The sequence below is a fragment of the Rattus norvegicus genome, chromosome 1, assembly GCF_036323735.1.
Source record: "Rattus norvegicus strain BN/NHsdMcwi chromosome 1, GRCr8, whole genome shotgun sequence".
Classification (NCBI taxonomy): domain Eukaryota; kingdom Metazoa; phylum Chordata; class Mammalia; order Rodentia; family Muridae; genus Rattus; species Rattus norvegicus.
In genome coordinates this window covers 135,338,777-135,351,876 of record NC_086019.1, presented here as the reverse complement: position 1 = coordinate 135,351,876, position 13,100 = coordinate 135,338,777, and the positions used below count along the sequence as shown (strand labels likewise).

General features: G+C 42.0%; 1 protein-coding gene across 4 annotated transcripts in view; it reads left to right on the top strand.

The window, feature by feature from the left end:
* Mctp2 (multiple C2 and transmembrane domain containing 2) overlaps positions 1–13,100 on the top strand; it is a 232,954-nt gene that overhangs the window by 60,922 nt on the left and 158,932 nt on the right. For all 4 annotated transcript variants that reach the window (XR_005505581.2, XR_005505582.2, NM_001191625.2 and 1 more), the window contains exons 3-4: positions 2,611–2,673; positions 4,227–4,335. Coding sequence is in view for 2 of the 4 variants with exons in the window: in NM_001191625.2 (NP_001178554.1) it covers positions 2,611–2,673; positions 4,227–4,335 (172 nt within the window). In the remaining 2 variants the exon portion in view is untranslated. The remainder of the gene's footprint in view (positions 1–2,610; positions 2,674–4,226; positions 4,336–13,100) is intronic.

The window sequence follows — 13,100 nt, the reverse complement described above, 5'->3', positions numbered from 1 at the left end:
CATCTAGTTGTTAGCCTTACAGAGGAGATAAGAACATTGTGGATTCTGCTCAGTGGATAATTCTCTGGGTTCTGTGCAAGAGTGCACGGGAATAGTCTTAAGTTATGTGTCTCCCAGCTGCTATAAGTTGTCCTCTTGTGCATATGGAATGCTTTCCTCTTCGTATGGTAATCATTTTCCTTCCTCCCCGTGTATATACGGTGTGTGACAGTTACAGTGGCTGTGGGAACCATAACTTTAAGTTCTGTGACTTCTGTGAGTAAAACCGGCCATAATGTTGAATTAATGTCATTGCTCACATGGAATTTCCCTGCTACTATAAGTGGGAAACTTACAGTGTGTTTAAATAAAGGCTTGGCATTTATTTTTCAGTAGTATATAAATTATAGCACCCGTGTAGACTAATTTCATCATTTAAGTAGCATTACTACTAAATAGAGCAAGGCTAACACTGAGATTATACATCGAGTACCATGCGTTGGCAGAAGGTGGTTTTAGCCTTCCTTCAAGATAGAAGATAGAATCTGGGGAGATGACTTAGCAGCGGAAAGGGCTTGCTGCACCTATAGAGAATCCAGGTTTAGCCCCCAACCTCCCCTAACTCTATTTTCAAGGACTCGAATGTAGTTTTCTGGCCTCCAAAGGCACCAGGGATACACAAGGTACATGTGTATACACATAGGTAAGACACACACACACACACACACACACACACACACACAAACATCCACACACACATTCACACATTAAATGGAAATGAATGAATGAATGAATGAATGAATGAATACATACATACATGCATGCATACATAAGCGTTTATGATCCTTGGCTAATAACAAATTGAAATTCTCATCTCAGCCCTCGTAGCTTTGCAGGACTGCCTTCAAACAGGTTAGTCAACTGGAATATTTAATAAAATGAAATGGTAGCAGAAAGCCTCCAGGTTTCAGAGTTCCAGAGAGTACTGTTTACTACTGGTTCCAGGTGTTGAAACATCAGTATTGATAGAAGTCAATCAGGCAGAAATCGAATATACGGGGTAACGTGCAGCATAAAAGACGTACATGGAATCCCTTTGACATAAAGAAAGTTGAGTAAGAATCTAAATGTTGATGGGCCTTCCTATCGTTCCTGGATGTCATTTAGAAACATCCCATCAAGCAAAACCAAGACCCGGAAGGAGAGGTTTCCTGGCACTGGACTGACCTGCTGTTGCACTCCTGTCTGTCATTAGCCTGGGCCCCACAAGGGGGTTTAAGACACCTTTGAATGCTAGCATAGTGGCAGTACCTATGTGGGTTTGGGTGTAGTAAATGAAGTGCATTGGCCTTAGAGAAAAGTCAAGTTCAGAAAATCCCCCCTCCCCTTCCTAGGTAAGTTGATATGAATTGAGCATGAGGGTTTCATGCTCTGGGGACATTGGGCCCTAGAGCTGTCAAGGACGGAGGTAAGTTTGAAATGAGTAGAATCCAAGAGCTCCAGGGCAGCCGTGCTTCTTAGATGAAAGCTACTGGCATGCAGACTCGTCTCTGAACATCATGGCCTCCTGGATGTTACTAAATTCCAGATGTGGTAGGTCAGGGAACTTTTGCTTGTTTGAAGTAATCCACCCACTACTGAGTGGGAAGAAAAACAGCCCTCTTGTTCTGAAACTGTCCCAATGTTTGGAAGTCTTTGTCTAAGAGGAGAAGGATGCTTACCATATCCCCAGTGGAAAGAAAGACTCATGTCATCTGTGCCTCCAAGCATGGCCTCCAAGCCAGTGGTTTATAGTCCAAGTAATCTCTGTATGCCTCCTGCCTGTCCCCAAGTTTATAACCTTGGAGTTATCTATGCTTTGTTCATACAAGTGGTTATCTGGACTGATGTACCAGGTAAACAGAAGCATACTCAGATTTCCAGGAGAGGTGCATGCACAACCTGTCTTCTCCTGTCTGTGCTTTCCTGAAGGCGTCACCCTTTTCCTCTGCTCTCTGCAAAATCCCTAGCTCTTCTAGATAGTCTCTCATCTGGTTACATACAAACAGACAAGCGGCCTGCTTACCCATATATTCTATAACCCATCTCTTCTTGGGTGTGGACGACATTCATACTAGGAACCACGTGTTACCCTGTAAAGTCACTCATGAGGAATTTCCGCTTCCTACCTATATTAGTGATTGAATAGTTGTGGGACCAATGGTGTCTAGTTGGAAAACTGGTTTACAAATCACATATTGAACAGGTCCTTGTTGGTGGCCAAGCTGGGTTCTCTGGAGGATGAATGGCAGCACAGTTTACTTTGTGGTTGCCGGCCAGGCAGTCCTACCTGGGAAGGGACTTGGCTCTGTGCCCTCCTGATCTTCAGGAGAGCTCATGTTGTTTGCTCTATGCATGGATGTGTTCATAATCTAGGACCTGAACCATGTTCTAACTAAAGACTTAGGTAACAGAGGCCATGGCTTGATAGATACTCTTGAATTTGCCTCTTCTTGTCACACAGCTGGCAAAGCTTCCCACATACCCGAAAGTAGGCATGCAAATATGTTATTTCCAAAGAGTTGAGGGAAGGTTTTGTCACAGTCTATATTCATTTGCTGTCCTAAAACAGGCTTTTCTTTATGTTTACAGAAGACTCATGGCAGTGACGATCTCAACGCTTCTATGTCATCTCAGCAATTTGAAGAACAATTGGTGAGTGACGTTCCTTACAAACTAACATTGATGTCAGCATCGAAAATACTTCTTACTCTTTGTATTTCTTTGCTTCTTTATCTTTAAAGTAGATGGCAGACTGCCCACCTATGGAAACATATCTTGCAACTTCTAGCTGGAAGAAATTAATTCAGGTTTATTGATTGGTCAGCCTGGAATAGATTTGTCTAAAAATACACACAGTAACCATGCAACTGAGTTTAGTAGGAAAGAGGACAAAGCCTTTTGAAGCCCTCTGAAACTTTGAAAAGAAGCTTGTCAAGGGCGGCTGCAGCCACAGGATCAATTGATTGAATGCCTAATGAAGGAATAATAAATCATTCCATCTGTCCCCTTTGAAGAAAGGCAGGAATTTGAACTTGGTCAAACACTGCACAGGATTCAATACGATTCCTAGGTATTCAAAAAAAATAAGCTTGGATTTGTGACTGTGCCCCATGAAAGTTGATGATTTCCTTGAGAGGGAAATGACAGATCTTAGGGGATGGGAAAGCCTGAGAGCATAAATGAGACAAGGAGAGTAGATACTGAAGAGCGAAAGTGAAATGTGCCGGAACCAGAGAGCACAGAGCTGAGGAGGTCAAGTGTGAGTGTGGGGACACAGGTGAGGACACCCTGGTGCCTGGTGGACCGGAAAGCTAAGACTCATGTTAAGAAGTGAAATTGTAGCCCATGTAGAGGAAGGCTACTAGACTTGGTAAGGATTGATGGGAATTTTAACAAGACATGGGAGACGTTCAAGAGCTAAGGTGGGTATATAGACACACATTTGTGGGAACCAGCCCTGTCCTCCTCCCTTCATGCTATTTCTTCTCCAGTCTTCATCCTCGGTTTTCAAATTAATTTATTCCCTACCCTATTGTGTGTGTGTGTGTGTGTGTGTGTGTCTATATACATATATGTGTATGTATGCATGCATACCTATGCATGGGGGTACAGTTGCCTATTATGCACTTGGAGACTAAAGGAAAATATCATTTCCCATCATTTTCCACTTGGTCCTCTGAGGTAGAACCTTTCCCTGTATCAAGACTCAGATATTTTCTGTTAGGCTGGAATCCAGCCAACTCTAATAGTTCTCTTGTCTCCACCTCCCTAGGAGCTGGGGTTGCAGATAAGTATAGAATATTTTTGGCTTATTATGTGGGTGTTGGGCCTGGAATCCCTGTCCTCATAATTATACAGCAAATGCCCAATGGCTGCTGAATCATCTCTCCAGTTCAAGTGTATAGCTTTATAGTAAGAAATGTCAAAATAAATAAAGGAGTTTAAGGGTTTTGGACATTGACATATTATTCATAATTGTTGGAAAGTTTATCTTGTGATTGCCTGTGAAATTAAATAAAATCCCATTGGGGAAAATGTAAAAAGAACTATCTAATAGTGCAGTCATGATCATGTCATCAAATCAAAGTGTATGACAGCTGGGGTTCATAGTTGACCATTGTGACTTTTATCTTTCCCTATTAGAGTAAGCAGTGCCCCTGCTCGGCCTTACATTTCAGACTTAGATTCCTTTTTCTTCTGTGCAGACTCTTGGAGAAGCTAGTGATTGTGTGAGTCACCTCCCCAGTCCCTTTGCCTACCTCCTCACCATACACCTGAAGGAAGGTCGCAACCTCGTGGTCCGGGATCGCTGCGGTAAGGTTGGTCTGTTGTGCGCTTGCTCTCAGTAGCTATAAAGGCCTTCTCTGTGCCCTGGTATGAAAGCCAGAGTTAACCAATGTCCATCCCACATTGATTAGAGACGAGTTCAACTCTCACAGTATGCCTCTGTCCTCAGAGTCCTCCCCACCCATTTATAGTGTGTTATTTAAAAGTGATAAATGCTGGATTAGGGTATACACTAAAAACTCTATTCAACTTTAACAACCTCTTTCAAGTTCTTATCCCTAAGCTCTGTCACATTCTGAGGAAGTGTGGACTAGGACTCTCTTAGGAATTTAGAAAGGAAAACCATAAACATTATTTGTCAGTCAGTTTTTGATATCTGAAGAAATAACTGATAGAAAATTTAAAGGGAGAGATGTAATTTTGCTCAGAGTATCAGAGATTTGGGTCCAAGTTGCTTTGGCTCCAACTCATTTGGGCCTCAGCAGAGGCAGAACACCCTGACATGTGATCAGTGATGCTGTTCGCGTCATGATAGAAATGAAGCAAGATTAGGAGGGGGCTGTGGATGAGACGTAGCCATCAGAGACACAGCAACATGGATTTGCTCCCTTCCACGAAATTTTTGTCAGCTTCATGCAGTGCATTAAAATTTGAAATCCCACATGAAAATGATAAATGCTGGTTTCCTTTTAACATATAAAGCTATTTTAGAATGAAATAGCCATGATAATTTATATGTGGAATAAATCAAGTAATCCAGAGAAATAGTCACCTGGATTTACGATTTTATTAAAATGAGTGGATGGATTTTAAAGATGGTGCCATCCGATGTGCTGATTGATTCAGATAGCCTTCAGACTTCTTCCCTCCCACAAGATCCCAGAAGATCTCACAGGATCTCACAGGACCCCACAGAATCCCTTTATTTTATCGTCTTTTCTTTGTTTGCCTTCTGTACATGTCTCTATACATCTCCCATATGTATATGTATTTAAATTAACTTGAGATCACAATACCTACATTGTTGTGCAGTAAGTTTTGCTTTTGACTTTACAACTCATCTTCAAGATAGTCCATGGTTTTCTTTGCAAATATATTATCTCTCTTTAAACTTAATATGTTACTTCATGTCCTTTGCATGTTTGAGTCTCTGAGGAAGCATGCCATCCTTTCTGGGTTCTTGTGCTCCCACTTACGGATGCCATCTTTGCTCGCCCTGGCCTAGCTTCAGTTAAGAGGATTAAGTTATGCGGCTGGGCAGGGTGAACCAGTAGTACCTGTTGGGTTCTTCCCACTCTGCTGCTAACCAGCTCCTGCCACCTGCCACTTAAGGTCTTCTTTCTGGCTTACTGCCCACGCTGTCTGCTCCTGTTTGTCCACACATGCTTGGCTGGTCCTCGTGTAACATCAATGGGCAATGGAGCATCCATCCATCCTCTGCTATCCGAATGCTGCTGCAGCCCCTGTGCTGACAGCACACCATTCAGCTTCTGCTTTTCTTATCTGCTGCCTTCAAGCCTGGAGCAAGGCTAGCTCATGTGCTGCGCACATTCTTTTCTTAGTCATCCAACCTCTGCCCCAGAAACCTTCCTACCGCCTCTCTATATACTGCATGTATTCATGCTGCCCTTTCACACACACACACACATGTACACAGAACACACACATACATACATACACACAGATACACACATAGATTTTTCTTTCTCTGTATGTATAGTTTATATATAGTATATATTAAATTATATATTGTATATGATATGATATATGATATGTGATATGTAATTTTTTTGGAATTCCTTTCCCTCCAAGTCTATAACTCTGGGACAGTCATTGGCCCTGGATCATTTTTGTGAGCCAACTGCCCCTTTTCTGATCTTTTTGGTTCTCTCTTATATATGTGAGTTCTCTTACCATCTAATTCTTGGTACATCATTCTAATGCAGTCACTGCATATGAGTATACATTGATCAGTGCACTTCAGCCATGATGAAACCATTGTCACGTCAGAAGGAGAATGGAACACTGTTCCATGCACAAATTCATGTACACCATTTTCATACTTTGGTGTTTTTATTTATTTATGAGATACTATGTTTAGGTATGTACAAATATATGTAATCATCATATCTGCACCAGTGTCTTATGCTTCACCTTAAACACTTCTCAGTTCCTCACTGGAGGAACATTCACCATCTTTTCTGTCAGAAACATGTTATGTATTACTTGGTTATAGTCACTCTACTGAGCAACAGAACCCTAAAACTTCTTGCTCCACCTGACTGTGCCTTTATGCCCATGACTAGCCTCTGTCCCCCTCTCTTTCCCATATTCTTCTTGTCCCGCAGTACCCACCATTCTGCTCTCCATTTCTCTGGGAGTCCACATAGAAGTGAGAACACAGAGCACTTGCTTTCTGAGCCTCGCTCATTTCACTTAACATCGTGTTCTTCAGGCCTATCCCTTTGTCACCGGAGAGTACGTAGTCATGATTCACAAGGGAGAGGTATATTTCTATTTTATTTTTTAAGTGCAATAATAAGGTTACTCTTTAATTTGAAAATCTAAATGCATCTAATTGATCAGACATTAACTTTCAGTTGTGGTGGGGAGCTTTGCAAAGTAATCAAATGTTTTAAGTTATCCCTCAGCTCAGGGGAACAGCTAGAAGATTGTTAATTTCAGTGCACGGTTTTCATTTTGTAGGCTTTAGTGATAAAAGTTATTTTTGGTGGATCATTCTTTTTGAACTAAAGAGTTCCGCATTTTCTTTGGGTTTATACAAAACCATTCCTGTTTATGAAGCCTTCTGTCTAGATGTAGGTTGCCAAATGGTTCATACACAAGGCCCACTAGTAAGTATCTTAGGCTTCATGACCCACAAGTTACAGCCATTTAACTATAAACCATTTAACAGATACCTGTGAAGAATACACATGCAAATGAATATGGCAGTTTTCTGTGTTAATATATTCAAAACAAATGAATATAAACTAGACATTGGGATGGACTGAACCCAGGACCTTAAGTTTGCTGACCTCTATCTACAATATTATGATCTAATGTTTGGATTCACCCTCCAAAAACCTGCTTTTAAAAGCATAGTGGCTGTAAGCTCTGTTGGAAGATGTATTATTAAGCAATCATCTAGATTTGAAGTTTATACTTTCAATAGACCTGTCTAGGTAGGAACTTGGAAAAAAAAAACAAAATAGTGCACCAGTTTCTGGAGATATTAGACAACCGAAAGTCATTTTTGTGGTATTTCTCCTGGGCAGTGGGGTGAAAACTCAGTTTCAGGAGAAGACTGCGCAGACAACATCAGGAAAGTACAAAGCTCTGCTGAAAGGGGGGGTCTTGACCCCCACACGGGAATCAATGGAAAAGGAGCCTCCCAGGCACTCCAGTGCCCCCTGTTGGCTAGGGCTGAGAAATGCAAGCTGCTGATGAGTTTGCTTCTACTGTGACAATGTGGAGATTTTTCTGGGGTGTTTTTATGACGTCTATTAAGACACAGATTTGTCATGGGCTTTCCGGAAAGATTCAATAAGGCACTGTGGCTCAGAATGCTGACCTGGTTTAGTTCTGATGTCCTACGTCAGTCAGCGGCCAACCAGGATAAGCTTTTCTGATGCTTGCTTGTTTTCTTATGGTACCTCTCTTTCTCTCCCTCCCCTTCATCCTTCCATCTCTCTCCATTCCTTTCTTTCCCCTCTATTCCCCTCTCTATTCTCCCTTTTCACCTCATAAACATGAATAATTATGGCTATCAGAACAGTGTCATGCCATACCCAGAGGCTTTAACTGCTTAGCTCTAGAAGTATGGACACATACCAAAGGTTGCCTTGGCAGTGTTCTTTCTCCTGTAGAACTTTCTTTGGGTTTCTGACATGTCCTTCTGCCCATGCCACACTGTCACACAGGAATGGGCATCTTGTACCTAACTGAGGGATGTCTTTCTTTTCTTGGCAGGCAGTTGTGCTTGCTACAGCCTTAGCCTCAGATGCTGCACCCTGTCTGGACATGGCCTTGAGCTCACTGGTTTAGGAGAAACATCCTTGTCATTTCCCACTCAGTTACTGCCAGTTCTCGGTTTGGCTCTTTACAACATTTAATTTCCTCCTTTGTATCCCGTGTTACCTTCTTACTTTTGGCCTGGAAAACCGCATCTGCTGTATGGGTTTTGAGCAAAGAAGACTTGTCTTTTTCGTTGTTTTTGGTGTGGTCTTATTCTAGTCATTGAGATCTAAAGCTAAAGGGACACAACACAGGTATGAGTTTTCAGTACAGTTGCATCGGAACTTGGTTGATGCGTGGAGCAAATGAGATCCTGCCTCAGTTTCCCATAGAAAGGAACTCGACTGTGATGATAACTGGTATCACAGCTAGGGGAGCTCAGGCCGGCAGCCTTACCTTCCACACTCACAGAGGTCTGGAATTTTCTTATACAGATGAAGTCTCTTGACCCTGGCAAAACTCCCATCTCATGCCCTCTCATATCCATAATCATCATCACTAATTTCTGGAAATTAACATCCTCCATGTTAAAGCTTGTTTTCCCTTGATTTTGGGCTAACTGGTTACCCACATTCAGTGTTGACCTAGAAGAATACTATGTTGCTGGTGCCCTCTCCTGGCCGTACTTGGATATTGCAAAGGGGAAAAATGAAATTCACCATAACAACCTGAGAGCCATAACCATCACTGTGATCTCATCATCTATTATTAGTATTATTAGTATTAGTATGTTTATATGTATATGTGTATGTGTACTCACATGAATGTGAATGTTCCCATGATGTTTGTGGACACAAGAATGCCACAGCAAGTATGTTGAACTTAGAGAACAACTTTGTGGCAGTCATTCTCCCCATGTACTGGTTCTGGCAATCCACCTCAGGTCATTAAACTGGTGTGGCAAATATCTTTACCCACTGAGCCATCTTGCTGCCCTCCAATTTTAATATTACAAATCATGCTCCCACAAATGTGCCCATGTATACAACTTTGGTCATAGCTTCTTTGCAAGTCAGCTATAGATTTGCATAGATTTCCTTCAGTCCCATGGTCACCTGACTTGCTCTGTGTTCTCATTACCCAAGTGGCAGTTTGCTCCTCAGAAAGGCTTTTTCTCACCAGAAGCAATGAAGCGGCTCACTTCTATTATCTCCGTTGACTGTAGAATAGCTTTGCCAATTGGGGAGAGGAAAAGCCTTATCCTCTTGTTTCCTCAAATCAGTGTTTGCATCAATAATTTTGGACATTTAAGTATGTGTGTTGAGATTTAATCTTTCATCTTTGCAAGTCCTCTTCTGTGTGGAATGGCCCCCTGCTTCTACAGTTTGCTGGGTGTGTTCACAGATGGGATTGTGAATTGTGTCTGTTGTGAAAGTGTTGCTTGTTTTCACTTCCTATTCTGAAGATCTCTGTTTCCACGTCTACAGAGGCCTTGGCCCCTTGCATCAGTCACATTAGCCCAGACATCTCAACATCTCTGTCTGTTTTTCTTCCTTTTTTATTTTCCATTTGTATGTTTCATTTCTCTCTCTCTCTCTCTCTCTCTCTCTCTCTCTCTCTCTCTCTCTCTCTCTCTCTCTCTCTTCAATTTTAGGACCTGAATTAAAAACTTAGTCGTGCCCCCCTCCCCCAATGATGTTTAGATGAACAAGGGCAAATCTTTCTTTCCCTAACGATTACGTTGCCTCTTTGCAATGACTATACACGCACGTGCCATTATACATTCCAGTGGTGCGCCCTTGGCATCATCTGGATTTCTGCCGTCGTGTTCCTTCGCGCAAGAGTCAGGCGCTCATCACAGTGGGACATCATCTATGCCACCTGATGAGCCCCTTTTGATGTTGCAAGCTCTCAGCTCTGCCTCTCTCTGGAGTTCCGTCTCTGAACACCAGATGGCATGAGAGCCTCACTATGCATGTACAGCAGGCTAAAAACCTGTGGGCTGCTGTGTCAGGAGCAACCCCGAAAGCTTGCTTGGATGCAAACCCCATCCAGTGGCGTGGGTGCCTTCCGTCATGCCTGACTGTGTCAGTGCTTGCTCAAACAGTAAAACAAATGAACACAGCTGAGTTTGGTATCTGTTTGTCTGGGCCTCCTTCCCACCCTGCATAGATCCCACAAGACATGCTGCTCCTAAAAGCCTTTGTGTTTATCCATTTCTGAGGGCTCACTGGGAACTGTTAGGGCTTTATTTTGTTTTGAGACTCCACTCACTCCTGCCGTGCTTGGGATGTTTGGTACATGCTATTCTGATGAGCCAGCTTCCACATAAACCTTTCTCAGTGCTCATGAAGGACCAAGGAAAGTAGGCCTGGAATGACTCCTGTATGTGCTGTACCCATCTTCACCACTGACATGAACTTACCCTAGCATAGTTTTCATCTGCTTCTGTGGGAATTCTCTATGTTGGTGATGGTGTCTGTTATCAGACATGGTGTGGTATGTGATTTGTCCCCTGCTATTGTATCATATGCACATATGAATCATGGATATAAAGGATGGATATACATATACATATATACATACATATACATATATACATACATACACACACATAAATATATATACATATATATATAAAATCTGGATGTTTAAAAAAGCTTAGCAATGGGTTAGGAAGGCAAAATCAGAGTAGTATGTTACAAGTATTTAAAATTTGGTTTAATTTAAGTTTAATATTTTATTTTATGTTTATAAGAGTATGCCTTGTATGCATGTATGTATGTGTACCTTCGGCATGTCTAGAACTCATGGAAGCAGAAGATGCTGGAAGCCAGAAGAGGGTGTGAGATTCACTTAGAAGTGCAATGATGGGGGCTGGGGATTTAGCTCAGTGGTGGAGCGCTTACCTAGGAAGCGCAAGGCCCTGGGTTCGGTCCCCAGCTCCGAAAAAAAGAACCAAAAAAAAAAAAAAAAAAAAAAGAAGTGCAATGATGGAAGGGTGCGGGGCTCCACGCAGGTACTGTCATTTGAATCCAGGTCATCATCTTCCAGAGTGGGTATTCTTAGCCACTGAACTCTACAAACTCCAGCTCTCTCCAAAACTGTTATGCAAACAAAGTGATAGGTATAGGATATGTTGAAGCATAGGCTATGGAGCCTAAAAAGGGAAGAGTAATGGTGAGAAAGAGATGAAATTGAAAGAAAATCCAGGGTTAAAGCAAACAGATTCTCGGAGGGTAGAGTCAGGCGGTATTGGTTGTGGCTGAAGGATCTGCACGGGCGGTCCTGTGGCTAGGAGAGCCCAATGGCTCCAGAAACGCTCAGTGCCTGCTTTATTGCAGCATTGATAAATTCTGTTATTTATCTCACAGGGGTTTTTATGAATTTCATAATTAATTCTGCCATAATTGATTCCTGGAACATTGTTCAGTAAAGTGGATATTCCTGCTTATTTTTACCATACAGACCTGCGCACTGCCTGAAGCCATTGTTTCTCAAAGTCCAACCAGGGCCAGAACTTGCTCAAGGGACCACTGGAGATTTTATACTGAGGCGTCCCCTTAAAGGAGGGAAGTCGTTCCTGTTCAGTTAGGGTAGAGACATTAGCAAGTCATGTTTTAAGGGCAGTGGAACATTGAGGAGAACACAGCTCTTCTGCGGTTGAAAATGGAAAAAGCAGATTCCAGAACCAGATAGCTGCTGTCTACAGAAGTAACCTGGGCTGGGACACAGCTACAGATGGTTGGGTTCTCAGGAAGATCCCTGGATTAGGATTCTTCTGAACTCATAGCTGTGTAAGGAATGATTCTTCCTTTTCATATGATCAAGGGAACTGCTCTCTTTCTTTCTGTTCCCCTTCTGGTTTCTGAATGGAACTGTTAGGGATGCCGTGTGCAGGCATTGTTGTGTCTGCATGACTCCACTGTGCTCCTATGCAGATGTCATAACTGACATATTCTCCTCTCATTTTATTGTTTTATCCTGGAAGTTGTCTTTTTTTTTTTTTTAAATTTCACCAGCCTCACTGGCAGAACTCTCAGACCCCGTACTGCCAGTCTAGATTTCTAGAGTACCCTGATGTCCTCAGTGAATGATCTCTGGGCTTTTAGAAAAAACCCATGTTCATGGGGACTTAAAAGTTTAAAGTTTGTATATACCTATTTCCTTCCAGAACACCTAAGAACGTTTCAGAGAAGTTTGCCTGAGTGTGTGGAATTTCTGAATTCTGAGTGAAGAATTTAAGATGATACTTTTTCTTCCCATCTCCTCACACAGAAGGTGATAGAGAAGTCCATGCTTTCAGAGATAGCAATAAAGAAACTTTATAGGAAGGAATTAGTCATGTGAATTACCTTGGACATTAAAATAAAGTAAGTGGACATTAGAACTACATAAGTGGCTATTTGCTCTCCCGTTTTTAAACTTAACTCAATACTGATGCTAAAATTAGTCATTCCGAGGAGGCATTCTTGGTAACTTCTGGAGCTGGCAATCATTAAAGTAGATTGGCTTGTTTGTTCTCAAGGGAATCTTTTGAGAATGGTAGTTTTCCCGAATTACAAAGGAGAATAGTATAGTACAAGGAAATTGAGTGAATTATTCAAGATTACACAGTTACTCACAAGATGTTTGTGCACTAACTTCAACGTCCCCGTGGGGAACCGGGTGTGACACAGTCATACGACTTTCTCTCTGCCAGCTCAGATGTGGATGGATTTAATGTCACATTTATAGAGATTCCAGGCATTGTTTTCTATATTCAAATTAGTTCGTAAGTGCCTTCTGAGAAAGTTTTAAGTCCTATTTATACTGCTGTATCTGTTAGTGAGACT